General features: G+C 31.0%; 2 protein-coding genes across 2 annotated transcripts; one reads left to right on the top strand and one right to left on the bottom strand.

Moving 5' to 3' along the window:
• Positions 1–884: 884 nt before the first annotated feature.
• On the top strand, positions 885–4750 carry LOC120359283. The gene is made up of 2 exons (XM_039456251.1): positions 885–3710; positions 3828–4750. The coding sequence occupies exons 1-2, from the start codon at positions 3439–3441 to the stop codon at positions 4273–4275; spliced, it is 720 nt and encodes a 239-aa protein (XP_039312185.1). The 5' UTR covers positions 885–3438; the 3' UTR covers positions 4276–4750.
• A 13866-nt stretch (positions 4751–18616) lies between these two features.
• LOC120359102 lies at positions 18617–19499 on the bottom strand. The gene is made up of 2 exons (XM_039455421.1): positions 19487–19499; positions 18617–19440 (listed from the first exon to the last, which is right to left on the bottom strand). The coding sequence occupies exons 1-2, from the start codon at positions 19497–19499 to the stop codon at positions 18617–18619; spliced, it is 837 nt and encodes a 278-aa protein (XP_039311355.1).
• Positions 19500–19791: the final 292 nt, after the last annotated feature.

Here is a 19791-nt window from a genome sequence, read left to right as displayed (position 1 = left end):
GAAGCGAGATGTCAATACATATTGAAATCTTTTGTCCTTTAATACTGTGGTATTGTGACAACATTTACAAACAGAAAGTTCAAACTATATTTGGAATTATTCACCTCTGTCGTCTGACGGTAATATTATCATATGAAAAATTATTACAAGAACTTTGAAGAATTTATTTGAAATGTTTCTAAATTTCGTTTCTAGTACCTGAATTTCGTATAATAAAGTTACTTCAGTAACTTAAATCCAATGGAATTTTCCGAACATTTCTAATAGTGTAGTATGTAATGAACTTTTACATATTGTTTAAATTAATTATAATAATAAAATAAATTATAATAATTAAATGACGAATGCAACATAAGGATAGTTACTATCTTGTGTCTTATAATAGATCAGTATTGAATTCACTTGGAAAACGGGTACATATAATTTGATCAAATTATTTTGAAAAGACGCAGAGATCAATACGAAAACAAGCTAAAATGGAAAACCCTGATGCATTGTATTGGAATATTAAGCTGCCTACCGAAGTTCTAAGAATTATTTTTAATAATTTAAATGCCAAAGATTTAGCGAACGTCGCGATGGTTTGCAGGTATGTACAGTGTGTTTACTTTAATGATTCATGCGATTTAATCTTAATTATTTATTAAATCAAGCATAACGGGTTATCATTTTTGTATTATGAGTTTGTAAAAATAAATATCTTAAATTTGATTTACAAGTAATCTCTATGTGATGTATCTTTAAAATGAAAATAATAATAATAAAATACTTCATACCATGATGCGAATAAAAAATATAACATTTTATACAGTAAAGAGAAATTGCAATATTGCGAAAACTGTGATGTATTACTGCAATAATGTAGTATTGTTAAATATCCGCCTTTAAAAAGATTGCAACGTAGCATTATTATAGCAATATTATAATATGTTGTGTTTCTAAGATTATTATGTTAACAATAAGTTTGAAATTTGGACCGACGAAAATGTTAATTATAAATATAAAACGGTCTACATCAGTTACACGGGATTTGAATGGTGAATAATAATTTTTATAATTATAATAATAATCTCCGGCTTATACGAATTGCGAGTCGCATTTTTATCAAATTTTAAATACAATTATTGCACGGTGCCGGAATAAATAATATTATTAAATTGACGAGAAATTTAATAGTTTCAATGCTGAGAAGTATCTAGAATCTCCCTCCTTCCCAAAAAAATAAAGAATTTGTTATTATATTAACACATTTTGGCATATTTAACTTTAAGAAATATCATACATATGTTCCTACATTTATTTTTCATGAAAACCGAAAATTTTACTGTTAAAATATATGTGATTTACTTTCATATTCAAATTGTATTTTGGGAGGTTTGTATTCTTCCAAGAAATTATTGCATTAAAACATGAGTGAACAATTTTGAAGGTTGCACCATTTATTTTGTTCTTATCTCTTTTTATCTTTATGAAAAATAAAACCTTACTACGTCCATCGAGTAGCAGTAATATACGCATTGACTTTTAACATTACAAAAGGGATATAAATAAACGATTGGTAACCAGTGCATATTATGGTATAATGAAGAAAAATAAGAAAAAAACGTAACCAAAAGTTAAATTGTTAAAGGAACTAAATAGAATTTTTTAAACATATACTATAATTTTTATCTCAAACATTTTTTTCTACGTTTATATTTTTCGAGCTATTTTGCCGGATCGGAATTTTTTATACACCCCGTACATACATAGCGATTTTTTATAGTTATTTTTGGGTTTTATAACTCAAAATACGTAAAAATATATAAACTTTTTTATATAGATTTTATATAGATTTATTTTGAATAACAATTTCCAAAAGCTCAATTTTTCATATCCTTTTTTCAATATAAAATTATTCTTTTCAGGTCATGGTTAGAGGCTGCAAACGAAGAGAAATGGGCAAGAGGTCCTTGTTGCTTTAACTTCACTAATAATGTAACACTTCGTGAGTTTTCAAGTTTTATTAAAAATATAAAAATTAAGCCATCAATATACATCTGTTTTAGTTCTGATATTAAAGATTTATATAAAAAAAGTATGTGTCTTAAACTTCATTTATATTCACATTGATAAATACAGGCATAAATTTAGGAATTTTTTTTATATACATAAATATGAATTATATTATACCTAATTGGCATGTAGAAATATGTAATAAATAATACATGAACATATAGTACATATTTTAAATAATAAAATAAATAAAGGATTTATTAATAGTTGCATGTAAACGTTCCATTTTAGTTTATAAAGGAAAGACGGAGGTCATGCGGTACCTGTGAAATATGTGTAGTGAGATACCTTGATATCTCGTATAATTTGCGATGAATTCGGAAAGTAACCATTAAAATTATTTCATTACAATTTGTTTAATTATTGTAGCATGGTTAGTGATCACTAATGTTTACTACGCTTTTATAAAATCTAAATTTTAGTTTTATAGGTAGCAGCAATTTTAACAGATGTATACACTCTAATTTTAAGTGTGTTATAGATATTAATTTTTTAACTTTATAATCTAGCTTGAAGGACTTAAATGTTTAGTTTCAAAGAATGTAATTGAATTAAATGTGTGCCATAATGTATCAATTCGAAAATTTGCATATAAAATTATATCACTTAATAAAAGTGAGATGGTCATAAGTCATTTGCATTACAAGGTAAAATTTCTCTTGCGACTTTATAATATCATAGTGTACGTTGCATAATGTGCTTACTAACAGCAAAGAAATTATTTAAAAAGTTTATTTTTTAAACCAAGAAGATATAATAAAATATCTTTTTCTTCCTCTCTGCAGTAAATTGTAAATTACGTTTTCTCTACATACCCGATGAACTTTTAAGTGCACAATAGAGGAATTTTATTAGATTTTAGAAATAAAAATTAAAACTTTAGAATCAGTTTTTTTAATAAATAATAAAAGTAACGTATAATGAATACAAACAAAGAATATAAGTAGATTATACAAGATTCAATATAACTTACTATTTATTTACAGTGACTTTATTGAGAAAACTGATTCTAAAATTTTAATTCCTATTCCTAATATTTAATTGTGTGCAGGGTCTTACGGTGATTAAATTATGCCTAACAAACTGATGTTGATAAAAATTGTGTTGCGCTAATATTTATTACTGATTGTGAGTTACTTTAAAGAAACAAAATAGTAAACCACTACCCCCTTTCTCCCTTTAACAAATTACTTTTTGAATATTTTAATACTATTTTAAAAACTAATGTACTATTTATTTTTCCATATAAATTATAAAATAATATAGCATTTTTTAAATTTATCCTTTACTTCTTTTTAAGATGATGTTGCGGCTGTGCTACCTAAACATTGTGAGGCTATAACATTATACAATTATTATAATTTCTTGTATTTTAAGAAAAAGATGGTACATTTCACTTTACCTTTTCAAGGATGTATATTTTTACCCGAAATCCCGTATGTGAAAATAAAATTATTTAAATTGCCTGACATATTGTATGATCGTATCATACAGGAAACAGCTGAATATCAAGACATAATTTCTACAATTAATAATCATGAAGCCTCTATGCTAAATCACGAAACGTCTACATGCCTCATGTTATTTAGTATGAGTAGTTGTTATAATACAGGTCGTAATATAGGAAAATATTGGGCTACAGCTATACAAGAAAGGTAATTTACATTTATTATAAGTAATAAGTTTAAGTAATAAAATCTTTTATTATTTAGATATATCCAACTATTTCAAAAGTTTTTAATATATAATTGTTTCTCTTCGCATATGTGCAGCCAGGAAAATAAAATTGTTTCTGTATTGGGTGGTGTATGTCTGGCTATCTATTCAAAACTTACACGTATTGACAATTCATATGAAAAAAAATACCCATGGTATTTCCGTCGGAGAGTTGAAAATTCACCATGTGTCGCTGTCCTGATTACTGGTCTTATACAGACATACTCCATAGTTTTAGAGAAAGAATGCAATACAGAGGAGCAGATCGAGGCAAAATTACAGTTATTTAAGAACGAAGTAAAGTTAAGGAGACATTCTATAGGATTTATGTTTGAGAGCACAAGTTCTATTCCAGCATTTTATCTATTTGATGAAAAAGCTATGTTGAAATTAAAAATATTCCGAAGATTATTTCCTACAATATTCTTAGCAGGCTGCGTGGCGAATAATGGCATATTTGGGAAAACTTCTATTGTTCATACGATGAATGAAGAAAGTGAGTAACTTTTCTTTTCTTTTTTTTTAACGAGATTATTGTCTCGATAAGTTGATATACTGTTTTTTTTGTCTTAGAAAACAGTGAAGAGGAACATATAAGTAAGAATTCTGAATCTTGGTATAAAATAATCTCTACTGTGTTTTTAATACTTACATATGAGTGATGTTTTGAAAGAAGAAACGCATAAGAGAGAGAGAGAGAGAGAGAGAGAGAGAGAGAGAGAGAGAGAGAGAGAGATTACTAGTGTTACAAATATGTACATTTTATCACTCGTGTGTAGCTTTTAGATCTTTTATCATTACATTCTTTTTTTGATGTGATGTAACAACACCGTAATGTGATGTAACAACAACTTATATCCTTGCATTATTTGTTCCAACACTGTAGAACGTATGAATTAATCCTTTATAAATTTTTTAATTTAATCTTTGTTGATTTGTCATCACTCAAACCAGATTTTAAATATATGAACAGTTTAAAGAATATGATGTGAGATGTTTTGTCTATTATAATAAAAAGTATAATGTATGACTAACCCAGACAGCACAGTGACGTTTTAAAAACTTAAAACGTACATTTTGGACGTTTTAGACATATTAAAAACATCTAATTTAAATCCATGGATATTTTAAAAACATTTGAAAAACGTGTTACCATTATGGACTTCGTAAAAAGTCCACTTTAGGACGCAATGGACTAAAATTGGACTAAATTAATACATTAAACAAATTTTAGACTGCAATCCAGACAAAATAATTTTTATATGTTATATTTTTTGTCGCTGAAAACAATTCCATAAATAAAATTACTCTATCACGTCACATTCTCCAGAACATTTTGTCTTACAAAAAAAAATTTATATATAAATATTTATTTTAATATTGTAAAAATTTGTTTTTTATCCAAGTTGTAACCTCGCCGAACGTTTTGCTGGACCACTGCGATTGCTACGAACTGATGCCTAGTGATAATCTGCAAATATTTTGTGTTAACGTATGTATATCAAGTCAATATAAGTTATTGAAAAGATAAAACATAATTAAAGCATGTTATTTATATAAACAACTTGGATGGGTGACCATTTGAAAATTTCCAGAAAAATTCTTGGGAAAGATTCTCGATTTTTTGAACTTTAAAAAACATTTTAATTTTATTTAACGTTAAAAATCGGATTTTTACAATTCCAAAATTAATATCTTTTTCGTAAGGGTTTGGGAACTTGTCTGACTTATGTCATAGACGTCCGACCGTTGTTTTGTATTACAAAAAGGATGACCAATGTCCAATAATGCACGTCTGATGGACATCCATTGGACGTCCATGTGCAATCTAGGCTCGACGCTTGCCGTTTGCTGCGTGCAGTTTGAACTAAGCTCTAAAACCCGATGGAGAACACATTTCACGCAAAACATTTCGTAACAAAAATAAAAACCCTTTGTACGATTTTTAAAAAATTGTCAAATCAGCAAAAGCAACACATTGAAAAAAGACTTAGAAAATTTTTTGAATAAAATGGTCATTTTTTAAATGCCCAAATGTAAACATACTTTGCACGTTGCATAACATGCGTTTTTTAAATATTCGTATTAAGTCCATGGACGTTTGGCCCAAATCTGGACGTCCAATGAATGTCCTGTGCTGTCTCTGGAATTGCAATTGATTGATAGGCTTTCTAGATTATGATTTTTAAATTTCTTAAATATGACAGATTGGCATTATTTTAGAATAAGTTTCGTAAGCAATATAATGTGCAATCTAACGTGCAATATATGTATATAGATCTTTGATAAATCTCGATTCTTTAAACGATGATTTAGTATTGAATCGATTCTCGAATCTGTGATCTGTATCGATTCAAATAATCGATGCTTTTGAAAAAATTGCTCAATCCTACCCTCGGCACTGTGTGCTTTTGGGCGCATTTGGCCGCTTGCGATGCGATCTAGTCCCCTGCAAACACAGGCAGCCAGACCGAACGAACCGTCTCGTCCGGCCAGAGAGCACGTGGGCTCGCATACTCGTGCAAAAAGAAATTTTCCTAGTTTATAGGCGCAATTCTACGTCGATCACAATTAAGATTTACCTATCTGTGTGTGAGCAAATAAAATAATTGAGATAAGACAAAGTGTCTCAACTACGTTCTTGCGACGCCTTATTACAATTCCGTAAGATACACGTGAAGAGTTTTAACCCGCGTTTTCTACAGATAATTAACACTAAGAGGTACGTTTAAACAGTTTTTGATACTTTTACTTTTTTTGCCTGGCGTAAATCTTTGTTTGAAAAGTCATCTCTCAAGAATTTCAAAACATTTTTGTCGTAATAAAAGTTTTTTATAATAACAAAATATAGAAATTATTTTCCAAAAATAAAATTTTATTATGTTGTTTTGAATATTAACATTAAAAAAAAAATTTACCTTCTTATTTCTGTTATTATTTGCTTTTGCAATTTAAATTTTATTTCAAAATTGAGACGTCGTGTTTCGAGAAATATTAAAATCTTTTATCTCTTGACTGTGATACTGATATTTATAAATATAAAATTTAAACAATATTTGGAATTATTTGCCTCTGTGTATCATCTGACGTAATTTCATGTAAAAGTTCTGTCATTACTTAAAAACTTTGAAAAATTTAGTCAGTATTGAATCCACTTGGACAACGGGTATCTATAATCTAATTAAATTGCTTCGAAAAGACAGAGTACGGAAACAAGCTAAAATGGAAAACCACGATCTGTTATATTGGAATTACAAGCTACCTATCGAAGTTCTAAGAATTATCTTTGATAATTTAAATGGCAGAGATCTATCGAAAGCCGCGATGGTTTGCAGGTATGTAAAATGTGTTTATTTTAATGATTCACACGACTTAATTATTTATTAAATCAAGCATGACAATTATTGTTTTTGTGTTATGGTGTTGTGTTGTATTTAAATAAAAATAAATGTACCATTGTCAAATATCCGCGTTTTAAAATATTTCAATGTAACATTAGATTATATGTTTTTGTTAAATTTCAGATTATATCTATAATTTTAGTAAGAAATGGTATATCAACTTGACGTTGATTTGACAACGATTCGACTTTAAAATCATCAAATCGACGTTAATTTGTTTATTTTTTTCTCATTGGGTATATTTATAATGAGTTTAAATTTTATACCAACGAAAATATCTATATAAAAATGTAAATGTTTGTTTGTTCAATATCCGAATGTTCTTCAACGAAAGCTTTGAAATTTTGATACAACGTTGCATTCAAATACGTGCGTGTTTTTATATAAAAATTGTATACCTACAAAAAATACCGTGCTTTCTCTTTCCTTAGTTTTTCATTTAACCAGAATGAACTACAGCAACGCGTGGCGGGGCACAGCTAGTTACATATAAATATAAAATGATCTATAAACAATCTATAAACGATCTATAAACGATTTAGTTACATACAAATATAAAACGATCTATAAACGGTTGTAGCGGATTGTAATGTTAATAATAATTTTTACAATCTACGGCTTATGAGAATTGTGCGTCGCATTTTTATCGTACTTTAAACACAGTTATTGCATAATACAAAAATAAGTAATATTATTAAATTGACAAGTAATTTAATAGTTTCGATGCTCTGAAGCATTTGTACAATCTCCCCTTCCCGAAAAAATGTAGACAATTTTCTATATAAATATAGAAAATTAACATTTTGGAAAATTTAGCTATAAGAAATATCATATGTCCCTGAATTCAGTTTTACATAAAAAACCAAAAATTTTATTGTTAAAATATATCTTATTTATTTTCATATTTGAACTCTATTTGGAGGGGGAGGTGGGGAACTGTTTGCATTTGACCAAGAAATTATTTCATTAAAATATATGAGTGAAAAATTAAACAAAAACAGCACCTTTTAATATAGCTTTTTTTAATTAGAAGAAATCAAACACCATTGCGTCCATTGAATAGTAGTGATGCGTACTGCTCGCATGTGAAACAGAGGACACTATTTTTTTTAATATTTTTGAAATTTTGTTAAAGTAATATTGCAAAAAAAATCTTTGCAATACGCAATTTTACAGCGCAATGTTGCTGCTAGCTTCCGTGCTGTATAGGACTGCTGTACGCAATAAAAGAAAATAAAATTAAAACTTTTGGAAACTGTTATTCAAATGGATAAATAGTTTATATATAAATAATATTTTTACGTATTTTAAATTTTAAAATCTAAAAATAGTCGTTAAAATTATGCCTTATAACATATATAACACAGCCGCACAAAAAAATATGTTCGAGAGATTAGACCCATGTATCCCTATGTGTTTTGAAGCTTTGAAACCGAATATGACCTCAGAATTGCGCCATCAAATCAGTATTTTTTTTACCCTTAAAAAATTGCCAAACATTCCTTAAAATTACACACTATTCAGCTCGGTATAAAAAATCCTGATCTGATGGTGCAATTCTGAAGTTATATTCGGTTTTAAAGCTTCAAAATACATAGCGATACATGGGTCTAATCTCTCGGACATAACACTTTTTTTATGTGGCTATGTAATTATATATGAAAAATATTGTACCGGGATAATAAAGGAAAATAAGGAAAAAACGCAACCAAAAGTTAAATTAATAAAAGAATGAAATAGAAATTTTTAAACATTTCTACTGTTACCTTAAAAATTTTTTTCTACAATTATATTTCTTGAGATATTTTGCCGAAACTTTTTGCATACCTTGTACATATGTTATGTATTTTGAAATACATAACATATGTACAAGGTACAAGCTGACCCAAGATTGATTATAAATACGCAAAAAAGCACAGAAGTAAATAAAAGAAAATTAATCCATAAATTTTAACTATTCTAAGTTTTTTTTAATTTTCTTTCATTTTTCATATTTTCACATTGATATAAATTTAATTTTTATGGTTATTTTTGGATTTTATAACTCAAAATACGTAAAAATCTAAAAATGTATAAGATTTATTCGTTTAAATAAGAATTTCTATAAGCTCAATTTTATATCCTTTTTCAATGTAAAATTATTCTTTTCAGATCTTGGTTAGAAGCTGCAATTGAAGAGAAACGGGCAAGAACAAATCCTTGTTGCATTAAAATTTATAACAACTCAATAAACAAATTGAATGAGTTTTTAAATTCTGTTAAAAATATAAAAATTAAACCATTAATGTGCATCTGGTTTACTTCTTCTCTTAGGGATTTATATGAAAGAGGTATGTGTCTTAAATTTTATTTATATTCACATTGACAATTACTAGCATAAATTTAAGGATTTTTGAATAAAAATAAATACTAATCATATTGTATATTTCATTGACATGTAAAAACATGTAGTGAATAATAGATGAACATGTAGTACAAGTAATCAAATAAATATTTTATTAATAATTTCATGTAAACATTTCATTCCAGTTTATAAAGCAAAAACACATTGTGAGATACATATGAGATATGCGTATACTGAGATATCTTAAAATCAAATCACGTCGAAAAGGAATTCTGAAAGTAACCATTAAAATTACTTCATAGTTTATTTAGACATTGTAAAATGTTTAGTAGTTATAAGTGTTCATCGCATTTTTATGAAAGTTGAATTTCAGATAGCTGCGATTTTTATAGGTGTATACACTCTAGCTATGTAATTGTAAATGTTAAAAGTATTAATTTTTTAACTCGGTTTGGTTTAAAAAATTTGAATGTGACTTTAAATAATGTAACTAAATTTAATGTGTGCTAAAATGTGTGTATTAATTCGAAAATTTGCATATAAATTTATATCGCCTAATGAAAGTGAGATGGTTGTAAATCATTTGCATTACGAGCGTAAACGCGCTTTTGCGATATTATAACCTTATGATAGACTACATAATGCTCACTAAGAGCAAAGTAATTATTTTAAAAGATTGTTTTTTAAATCACAAGTATTATAATAAAAAGTCTTTTAAATAAAATATGTTTTATAAAATTTTGTTTTGTGGCACTTATTAGTATATACGATTTACGAAAAATCATTAATTTATGATTTTTTTATAATTAAAAGTGTCTTTTATGATGTTAGTTGTTAGTATTCCTTTGCTATCTTACAAATGCATCTTTTTCTCCCTCTTCAATAAATTGTAAATTACTCTTGTTCAACATACCTGATGAACGTTTATCTATACAGTAGAATTTTATCTATACGGCTAACAAACTGATAATGATAAAAATTGTTTGGCTTTAATATATATTTACTGAGTTATTTACAATAAAAAGCAAAATTGTATTTTACCACCTTTTTTCTTCTTTTAACAAATTACTTTCTGAATATTTTACTTTATTATTATTTTTGAAACAAAATTTAAAAAATTTTTAATTCATTTTTCCATTTAAATTATAAAATAATTTTTTTAACTAATCTTTTTACTTCTCTTTCAGAACGTTTTGTGACTGTGCTACCTAGACGTTGTAAAGTTATAGCGTTATACAATTATAAGTATCTCAATGTTAAATGTCGTCAAGTATGTCTATTTTTACCTGAAATCCCGTATGTAAAAATAGAAAGATTTGACTTGTCTAATGTAGTGCACAACAATATCATACACGAAACAACTGAATATCGGAAAATAATTTCTACAATTAATAATCACGAAGCGTCTATGCCAAATCACGACTGTCACGAGATATCTACATGTCTCATGTTATTCTGTAATCATCATGCTGATGCAAAAGATTGGGCTTCAGCTATATGTGAAAGGTGCAGTTTATATTTAGTAATAATAATAATACATATCTAAATTTATTATATAGGTACATTCAATTATTACAAAAATTTCTAATACGTAAATTGTTTCTTTTTGCAGCCAAAAAAATAAAAACTTTACTGTATTTAGTGGTTGGTATAATATTATAAGACTTGTACATAATAACAATTGGACATGTGATATACCATATAATTTCTATCGAAGTATTGAACATTCATCTTGTATCGCTGTCCTGATCACTGGTCTTATGCAGACATACTCCATAATTTTGGAGAAAGACTGCAAAACAGAGGAGCAGATCGAGGCAAGATTACAGTTATTCAAGCACGAAATAAAGTTAAAGAGATATTCTATAGGAATTATGTTTGCTTACTTTATTGATGAAAAAAATGGATTGCAATTAAAAATATTTGAAAAATTATTTCCCAAAGTACTTTTAACAGATAGCGTGGCATACGATGGCATATTTAGAAAAACTACTTTCATTGATGAGGTAAACGAAGAAAGTGAGTAACTTTTTCTTTTTTTTTTAGCAAGAATATTGTCAATCAATTAATTAACATACGCGAGAGCAGAAGATCTGTACGGGAGTCACAGCGATTCTTGGTGCCATTTAATAATTTTTAATAATTTTTACAATTTCCAACTGCCATGTGCACCGCATTTTTTCGGACTTGAAACACACGCAGTCATGAAGCCAGAATAATAATATTAATGATTAATATTATTATTCCGGCTTTATGACTGTGTTTCAAGTCTGACAAAATGTGGCGCTCAGTTCGAGTTAGAAATTGTAAGCATCAAAAATTATTTGTCGACATTAAGAACCGCTGTGACTAACATATACGCTTTCTATTCTCGCGTTTTAATTTCGTCAGTCCGATATAATATATTATTGTTTAAATTAATATACACTTTTCATTTTTCTTTTCTTAGGAAACAGTAAAGAGGAAGAATTTAGATTTTGTTATTGCTTGGAAACTGTATTTTTAATTTTTACTTATGACTGATGTTTTGAAAGAAGAAACGCATGAGAGAGAGAGAAAGAAAGAGAGAAAGAGGGGGAGAGAGGGGGAGAGACAGAGAGAGAGAGAGAGAGAGAGAGAGAGAGAGAGAGAGAGAGAGAGATTGCTAGTGTTACAAATATGTACATTTTATCACTCGTGCGTTGTTTTAGATCTTTTATTATTATCACATTCCTTTGTCTTCTTAATGAGTTGTAACAATAACTTATATCCTTGCATTATTTATTTCAACACTGTAGAATGTATTTTACTGCGTTTTGTAATTGGACAGAAATGGCGAGCCGTTTTGTTCCTGTACGGGGATAACTTTACGCGTCGCGACCGCGATTTATAACTTCAGTTAAAATAAGCATAATTAAGACAGACCCCGAGCGCGTGTTACTTGCAATATCGACAGTATGTATTATTACCTGTTAAATGATTCGCGATGCTGCTGACAACATTTCGGTCCGCCCGCACTCGCCGCGTTCCACAAGTGAAAAGAGCGAGAAGCGGCTTCGTCTCCGCGCGGTTAACTTCACGCGGCAAGATCGATACAATACGTATATCGACTTTAACTTTGCGTTCATTTTTTGCATTACGATGCAAATTATTATTATGTAATTATTATGTATTGGAAGTAATTAAAATCTAAGACATGTCTAAGATTTTAATTACTTTTAAATAACAATCAAAAAATGTAAATAAATTAAAATCAGAGTTAAATTATCTCCCTTCACGACAGCGATAGATATCGATTCGATTATTCATTTCTCGCTTATCTATTTGCAATGTCAGAGAGGAACCTGAGAGCGGCCACGGCGGCCTTTTTTTTATAACGCTTCGAAACTCCCGTACACTAGTGACGCACATCTATTCTGGTCAGAGTGGGAACTCCGTGTCACATCCATTTTGCAACCCGCCGTTAAAAACAGTGTGGATGTTAGCACGGACAACAACCCACATCCATCTCTCGAGAAATGGATGTAGGTTGTTGTCCGTGCTAACATCCATTTTGCTGCAAATAAAATCTGACGCGTATCGCGTATGTTGCATCCAGAACAGGGGTCGAGAATGTGCACAAATGATTAATTACGTCTACTTTCGCGTAATTTTTTATTTATTATAGAAATGAATTATGAATTATTTACATTAACATTGATATTAATACATATCAATACGTTTATGCCCATATTTTGCACAATCATATTTTTACTTAAAAAAGATGTTTAATAGTAACAGAGAGAATTTGGTTCTTTAATAAAGAAACATTCATTTTACGCAGTACTTAAAAAATAATTGTAATTAACATCGCATCATATGATGAAGAAGAAATAAATGTCTTTCCACGAATAAATAAACCATCTTTTTATTTTTACATAATTCTTTATTATTTAAATGTCTTCAAATTATGCTTTTGAAAAAATTAGCTTTTTTAATTTTTTTAAATCTTGACGCAACTCTTTCTCTCTCTCTCTCACTCTTTCTCTCTTTCTCTTTTAACGTGATTGTCCTTTAATTGTTTAGGCCTTCAGTTAGAGAGAGAAAGCATCGCGGTGATAGACATGGAGCAAGCGGCGATGTTATCTCTATGCATACCCTCCTCTTCACTCCCCTCTCGACCCTTAACGTTTTTCGTGCTACGTTTAGGCCGTAAAATTCAGAAAGAGGATTTCGGACGATTTCTGCGCAGGGACGTAGAGAGACTAGAAAGCGCCCACTCTTTTTTTATTATGTTACAATGGCATATACATGCATACGCATGATTTACAAATGACAATACGCGCGATTAATATGGCACAATTAATAATAATAATAATAATAATAATGTAATAAAAATCAATGAAATATATGGATACTTGAGTATTATTTTTATTCTCTAACTTACAAACGTGAAGATTATTGATCTGATTTTAATACAACCTTTCAACAGTTTTTACGAAATATCACGTAAAGATTAATCAAAACTTTACAAAAAAAAATTAATAAAGAATTATATAATAATATACGATATAAGGTATTAAAGTGTTAATCAGTATAGTAACGGATTTTAATCAAATTCTTCTCGATATTAATCGATGGCAATTGTGGAAATGATGGAAATGGGATGGCAATGGAATGGAAATATTGGAATGAATGCAATCCATAATCGGACGACGAATTTGTGTACCTTTGTTATGTTGAGGCTGAACGACACCTTTAATTTTGATTCGTTTAGCCAAACGTGAAAAAACATTTCGCGAGTGAGGAGTCCGATCAGGATAACGTTCCCGCCACAATCTTTCCGCTGCAATGAATGTACCTCGACACTCACCTAAAATTAGCAGCATATCATATGCTTCTTCATTGGAATAGGACATGGCTAAATAAACCTAAACTAATAAAGAGGGTCGGATTTTTGTTGCGCGATTGATACTGATATGACGGTTATTGAAGACGTAGGTGACAAGTTTGAGAGAGTTATTGTCACTCGTGTTGAGTTGAGTCACAATAGCGTTGTGGTGAATACATCTCTACTACATCCTATGCAAATAACAATATGTATAAAATCACGAGTTAGACATCGTTACGCAGAAAGCCGCGCTCGTTATTGCTCGTGTGCTACCGTTAAAGTAATAATGTAATTACATAATATTATGACATACATATGTATGTGACTATCTACGGTCGCGACAGCTAACTTTCACGATTTTTCATGATCTGTTTTTGTTGGCCCGGCTCGCGTGTTTACTTTCTTTGTGTCGGCTGCACGGCTTTCTGCGTAACGCGTGATTTTATATTGTTATTTACATGGTGTTGGCGGTAATGTAACTTTCAAGCCGCACAACTCGGAAAGTAGTCAACGAAAATAAACTTTCTTGTAGTGTTTTGGAAAGGTCTTGACACCAGCTATTAGATTCTGGAATCAAAAATAGGGTGTTCCATTTAAAAAACTTAATGTGATTTCGATCTGACCTTGGCGACGCCATCCAAGGTCAAACTGATAAGATCATTGAATAGATCTTTTGAAACTCTACAACTTTCGTCTGAACATATTTTTGATTGGTCCTAATCCTGCGAAGAGAAAAGGGGTGTACGGGTGGAAACACCCTGTATATGTATATATAAATGTGCATAATTTAATTGTTAACCTCGAGCTTTGTATCGCGAGTCTGCGGATTTTTTTTGTATTACTAAATTGTGCGCCTTACCAGCTCTAATCTGTAATAAATTACTTTTACATAGAATTAATCCTTTTTTTTTTTTTATACATATTTATCTTTCACATTTTCTTTCAATAAATCAATGACTGATTATAAGGAGTTTAATTAATTTCTCCACCTCACTCATCATCCCTTGCTCTATTAAGCCAAGCACTAGGTCCGATCCCGAGGTAAAGCAATTAAATTTGCTGCCTCAAAACAGGACCGAGGGACGCGGAACACCCTGAGTGTTTGTCATTGGGCCCCCCGCTGTGGACCCATTGACCCATATATTCTGGGTTGTCGACGCGGCCTGCCTGTGCCTCGTGGGCACATTCTCAAGTTGTTACGTCTCTCCTTTCTCCCTCCATGTCTTACCTATCCTACTTCAACTCTGGACGTAACAATATCAGCAATTTGTTCTTTGGACTTAATATATACAGGACTTACAGTATTGTTTATATGTTCATTTATAAATTTACGTTTAATTTCTATATGCTTTTTACCTTTAGTAACCTTCCCTTCTTCTGTATTTTCTAACATGTGAATAGATGCCTTATTATCTATATATATATTAGTAGGTTTCGGTTCATTTTGCAGTTTTAACTCTTCTATAACTCGTCGTATCCAACAAACTTCTTGTATGCCCAATGTTACAGGACGATATTCTGCTTCAGCCGACGATATTGCAGTTATCTTCTGCTTCTGAGTTAACCACATGATAGGACCGCCGTTGTCGACTAGCAATCCACTTGTAGAGCACATATCAGCACCTCCTGAACCCCCGTAGTTTGAATCTGTATACACACGTAACTCCGTGTTTCCGTTGAAGAAAATGCCATAATTATCCGTTCCTCGTAGGTATCTGAATATGCGTTCAATTATTTTCCAATGACTGACCCTTGGCTTATTGATTTGACGATTTACATAGTTGACCGCGTAGCTTATGTCTGGTCGAGATATGGTACTGAGATATAACAGACATCCCACTGCTTCACGAAAAGGTTTGTTAGACAGTACTTGATCATTTGTTACTTCGTTTGTCATCATTCCTGGTTCCATTGGAGTACTGGCTTCATTTGCTTCATTGAAGCCAAACTTTTCTAAAATTTTGTCAGTGTATCCTGGTTGGTTGACAAATATGCCATACTGTAGGAAATTTATTTTCATACCGACATATTTCAATTTTCCATATTTTGGATTTTTGGACGTGACTTCAAAATTTGCAGATAGATTAATCAAGAGTTGATCCAAATCCTGGTGATTTTTACTTACGATGAGTCCGTCGTCAACAAACAGTGCTATTATTACAGTTCTCTTTGCGTTGTAGAACAAACAAGGATCATCATCCGTCGCTTCAAAATTTAATGTTTTCAAGTAACTTGTAAATTTTACATTCCAAGATTTAGGTGCTTGCTTCAGACCGTATAAACTCTTCAATAACTTGCAAACTCTTCCAGATCCGTCATCATAGCCTTGAGGTTGTGACATAAATATGTCCTCAGTAAGATCTCCATTCAAGAAGGCAGTTTTAATGTCAAAAGTCCTTACATGTTTGTATTCTTTTACTGCGAAACTCAATAATAATCTGATGCTGGCATGTCGAACCACTGGGGAGAAGGTTTCAAAATAATCAGTGCCTTGCTGTTGATCATATCCACGTGCGACCAGGCGAGCTTTCATTTTTCCATCATCCTTAATTCGAAATACTCAACGATTACTTAGTGCTTTGCGACCTTCTAGCAGTTCAGTCAGTGACCATATATGTGTTTTGTCCAATGAGTGCATTTCATCGTCCATTGCATGTTTCCACTTTGGATTGTTTAAAGCATCCTCGACCGATATCTCTTCCACGTCTCCGATTAATGCCATTAGATTTGAAGCACATGGATCATACCTGTTGGGTGGCTTCAGAAGTTTTCTGTCTCGTAGTCCTCGCTGTAGTACATCTTGAGATTGAATTTCACCTTCATCGAAAATTTGTGATTCTTCGTCCACTTCATCAACTCTGGCAAAGCTTTCTTCATCGCTTGACTCTGTATCATGATTCTCCTCTTGTCGATTGACATGCTCCTCTTTTTCAGAATTTTTGATGTGTTTTTCTTCTTTCAGGCCTTTTGGTTTTCTATTAAGAAAGATTTCCGTCGAGTTTAGGTTTTGATTCAATTTTTCATCAAAAATAACATCGCAAGATATTTCTATTTTTCTTTTATCTGAAACATATATACGATAACCTGTTTCTTCAAGATCATAACCGACAAAGATGCCTTTCTGACTTTTCTTATCCAACTTCTTACGATCCTTATTTGGTATGAGTATGTAGCATTTACAACTAAATGGCTTCATAGACTTGATACTCACATGACGTCCAAACCAAAGTTCAGCTGGACTTTTACCTTTGACCGAGCTGGTACCTGTACGATTTATGGTAAACACGGAATAATTCATAGCTTCAGCTCAAAGTTGCTTGCTAAGATTTCCAGTATGTAGTTCGGCACGAGCAGCTTCCATTATAGTTCTCATTTCTCTTTCAATACGTCCATTTTGTTCTGGAGTGTACTTTGCAGAACGTTCATGAAATATTCCAAGTTCTTCAAGTATCTTTCGACTTTCAGTATTTTTAATTTCTTTTCCATTTTCTGACTTTAAAGTTTTAACCTGTCGATCAAATTGATTGTTAACCAACTTTAGAAAAATATTGAGCTTTTCAATTGCTTCTGACTTATTTTTCAAAAAATATATGGTTCGATAATGGCTATAGTCGTCCTTAAACAAAAGAAAGTATTTGGCTCCTCCTAATGAAAATTCGTTCATTTCTCCTAAATCTACGTGTATGACATCCAGACATTCTGTAGCTGTATTCGGATTCGTTTTGTGTGTAGTGCGACAATGCTTGCCGTAAGCACATCCTTCACATACGTAACCATTCCAGTCGTCGATATATTTTATGTCGTTTCTTTTCAGTATGTCTCTGACATAAGTGACATTTTGGTGTGCAAGTCGTTTGTGCCAATCTTTTATTGATATAGCTGTCAAACATTGATCTTTATTGTTCCTTACTCTCATTCGAAATAATCCTTTCGTTCTGTCTGCTATTAGTACTGGATTGTTATTTTCAAGGATAATTGACTGACTTGCATTTGCTTGTTGAGTGTATCCTTTATCCAATGCAGTTGTTAACGAGAAAAGGTTGAATGTTAACTCTGGTACATACAAGACTTGCTGAAGTACTATGGGATACCATTCCTTACCATTATAAGCTGTCATGTGTACATCGCCCATTATATGATTTTAGTTTCGTTGAATCGCCTAACATTATCGTTGCAGAATTTTATATCGTTGTGAGATTTGACATCCAACTTAGATTTCCAGTCATGTGATGTGTTGCTCCACTATCTTGATCATGATTTATGATCATCTGATATTTGTTCTATTTCCGTTGCGGACAAGGCAATTAATATGAAAGCTTTTACATCTTCCTTTTGCAATTTAGGACACTCTTTTATAAAATGGCCAACTTCCTGACAATTATTACATTTATAGTTTCTTTTACAATAATCCAAATACTCTTGACACGGCTTTCCATGACACTGACTTTTCTGATGTCCAACTTTGCCACATTTAAAACATTTATTGTTGTAATTGCTTAATGACTGATTCTGATTTCCTTTCCATTGTGATAAATTTTTCTTGTGATGCGTTTTATTATAGAGCTTGTTATTTTTGCCTTTAGAAATTAATGCACTTTCTACTGAATTGCCGTCTCTCAATTTTATACGTTGTTCTTCTTGTTGAAGTCGCGCCATTAATTTTGAAATTGTTTTATCAGTTGATACTGTCGAATCCCAGGCAGAATGGAAGTGAATAAACCTTTCTGGTAGACTATTCAAAATTCGAGAGATAATCCAATCATCTTTTATTTTTGCACCAATAGCACCCAGCTCTTGCGCTAACCCATCTATGGCAAGACAGTTGTCGATTGCAGTTTTATTATAATCGTATTTATAAGCGAAGAATTGCATGTGTAGTTCATCTTTGGTCGATTGAGACCTTTTACCATACAGCGTTTCCAGACGTTCGAGCATTTCCGAAGCAGTTTTGCATACACATATTTTCAATGCTATACTTTCAACAACGTTTATGCCTATGATCGTTTGTGCTTCTAAGACTTTCCTACACCATTCAACACACGAAGCATCGTTTTCAGAAGGCTTGACTGTAACACCTGTGGCTATATTATAGAGTGATTTCGTTCTTAGTATAAGATTTACTTTGAAGCGCCATGATGTATAATTACTTAGACCTGTATTATCAGACTTTCCGACTAGCTTGTCCAAGTTCAATTTTGCTTAAACCATGATTAGCTTTCAATACTAATACTTGTTTTATTCTTGTCTATATAACCTCACTTTACTGACTCTTACTTGCTTTACTCGGTTTTTTTGGGGGGGATACGTTACTATTTCCGCTATTTTTGCACCTGGGCCCATAACCTGTCGTTATTGTAAGATACAATTGATGTGCAGGGAACTGTGCAAAAATCAGGGAATCGGACCAATTGAGATAGAAATGCAAC

This window comes from Solenopsis invicta, chromosome 12, assembly GCF_016802725.1.
Source record: "Solenopsis invicta isolate M01_SB chromosome 12, UNIL_Sinv_3.0, whole genome shotgun sequence".
Classification (NCBI taxonomy): domain Eukaryota; kingdom Metazoa; phylum Arthropoda; class Insecta; order Hymenoptera; family Formicidae; genus Solenopsis; species Solenopsis invicta.
This window is presented reverse-complemented; position numbering and strand designations above follow the sequence as displayed.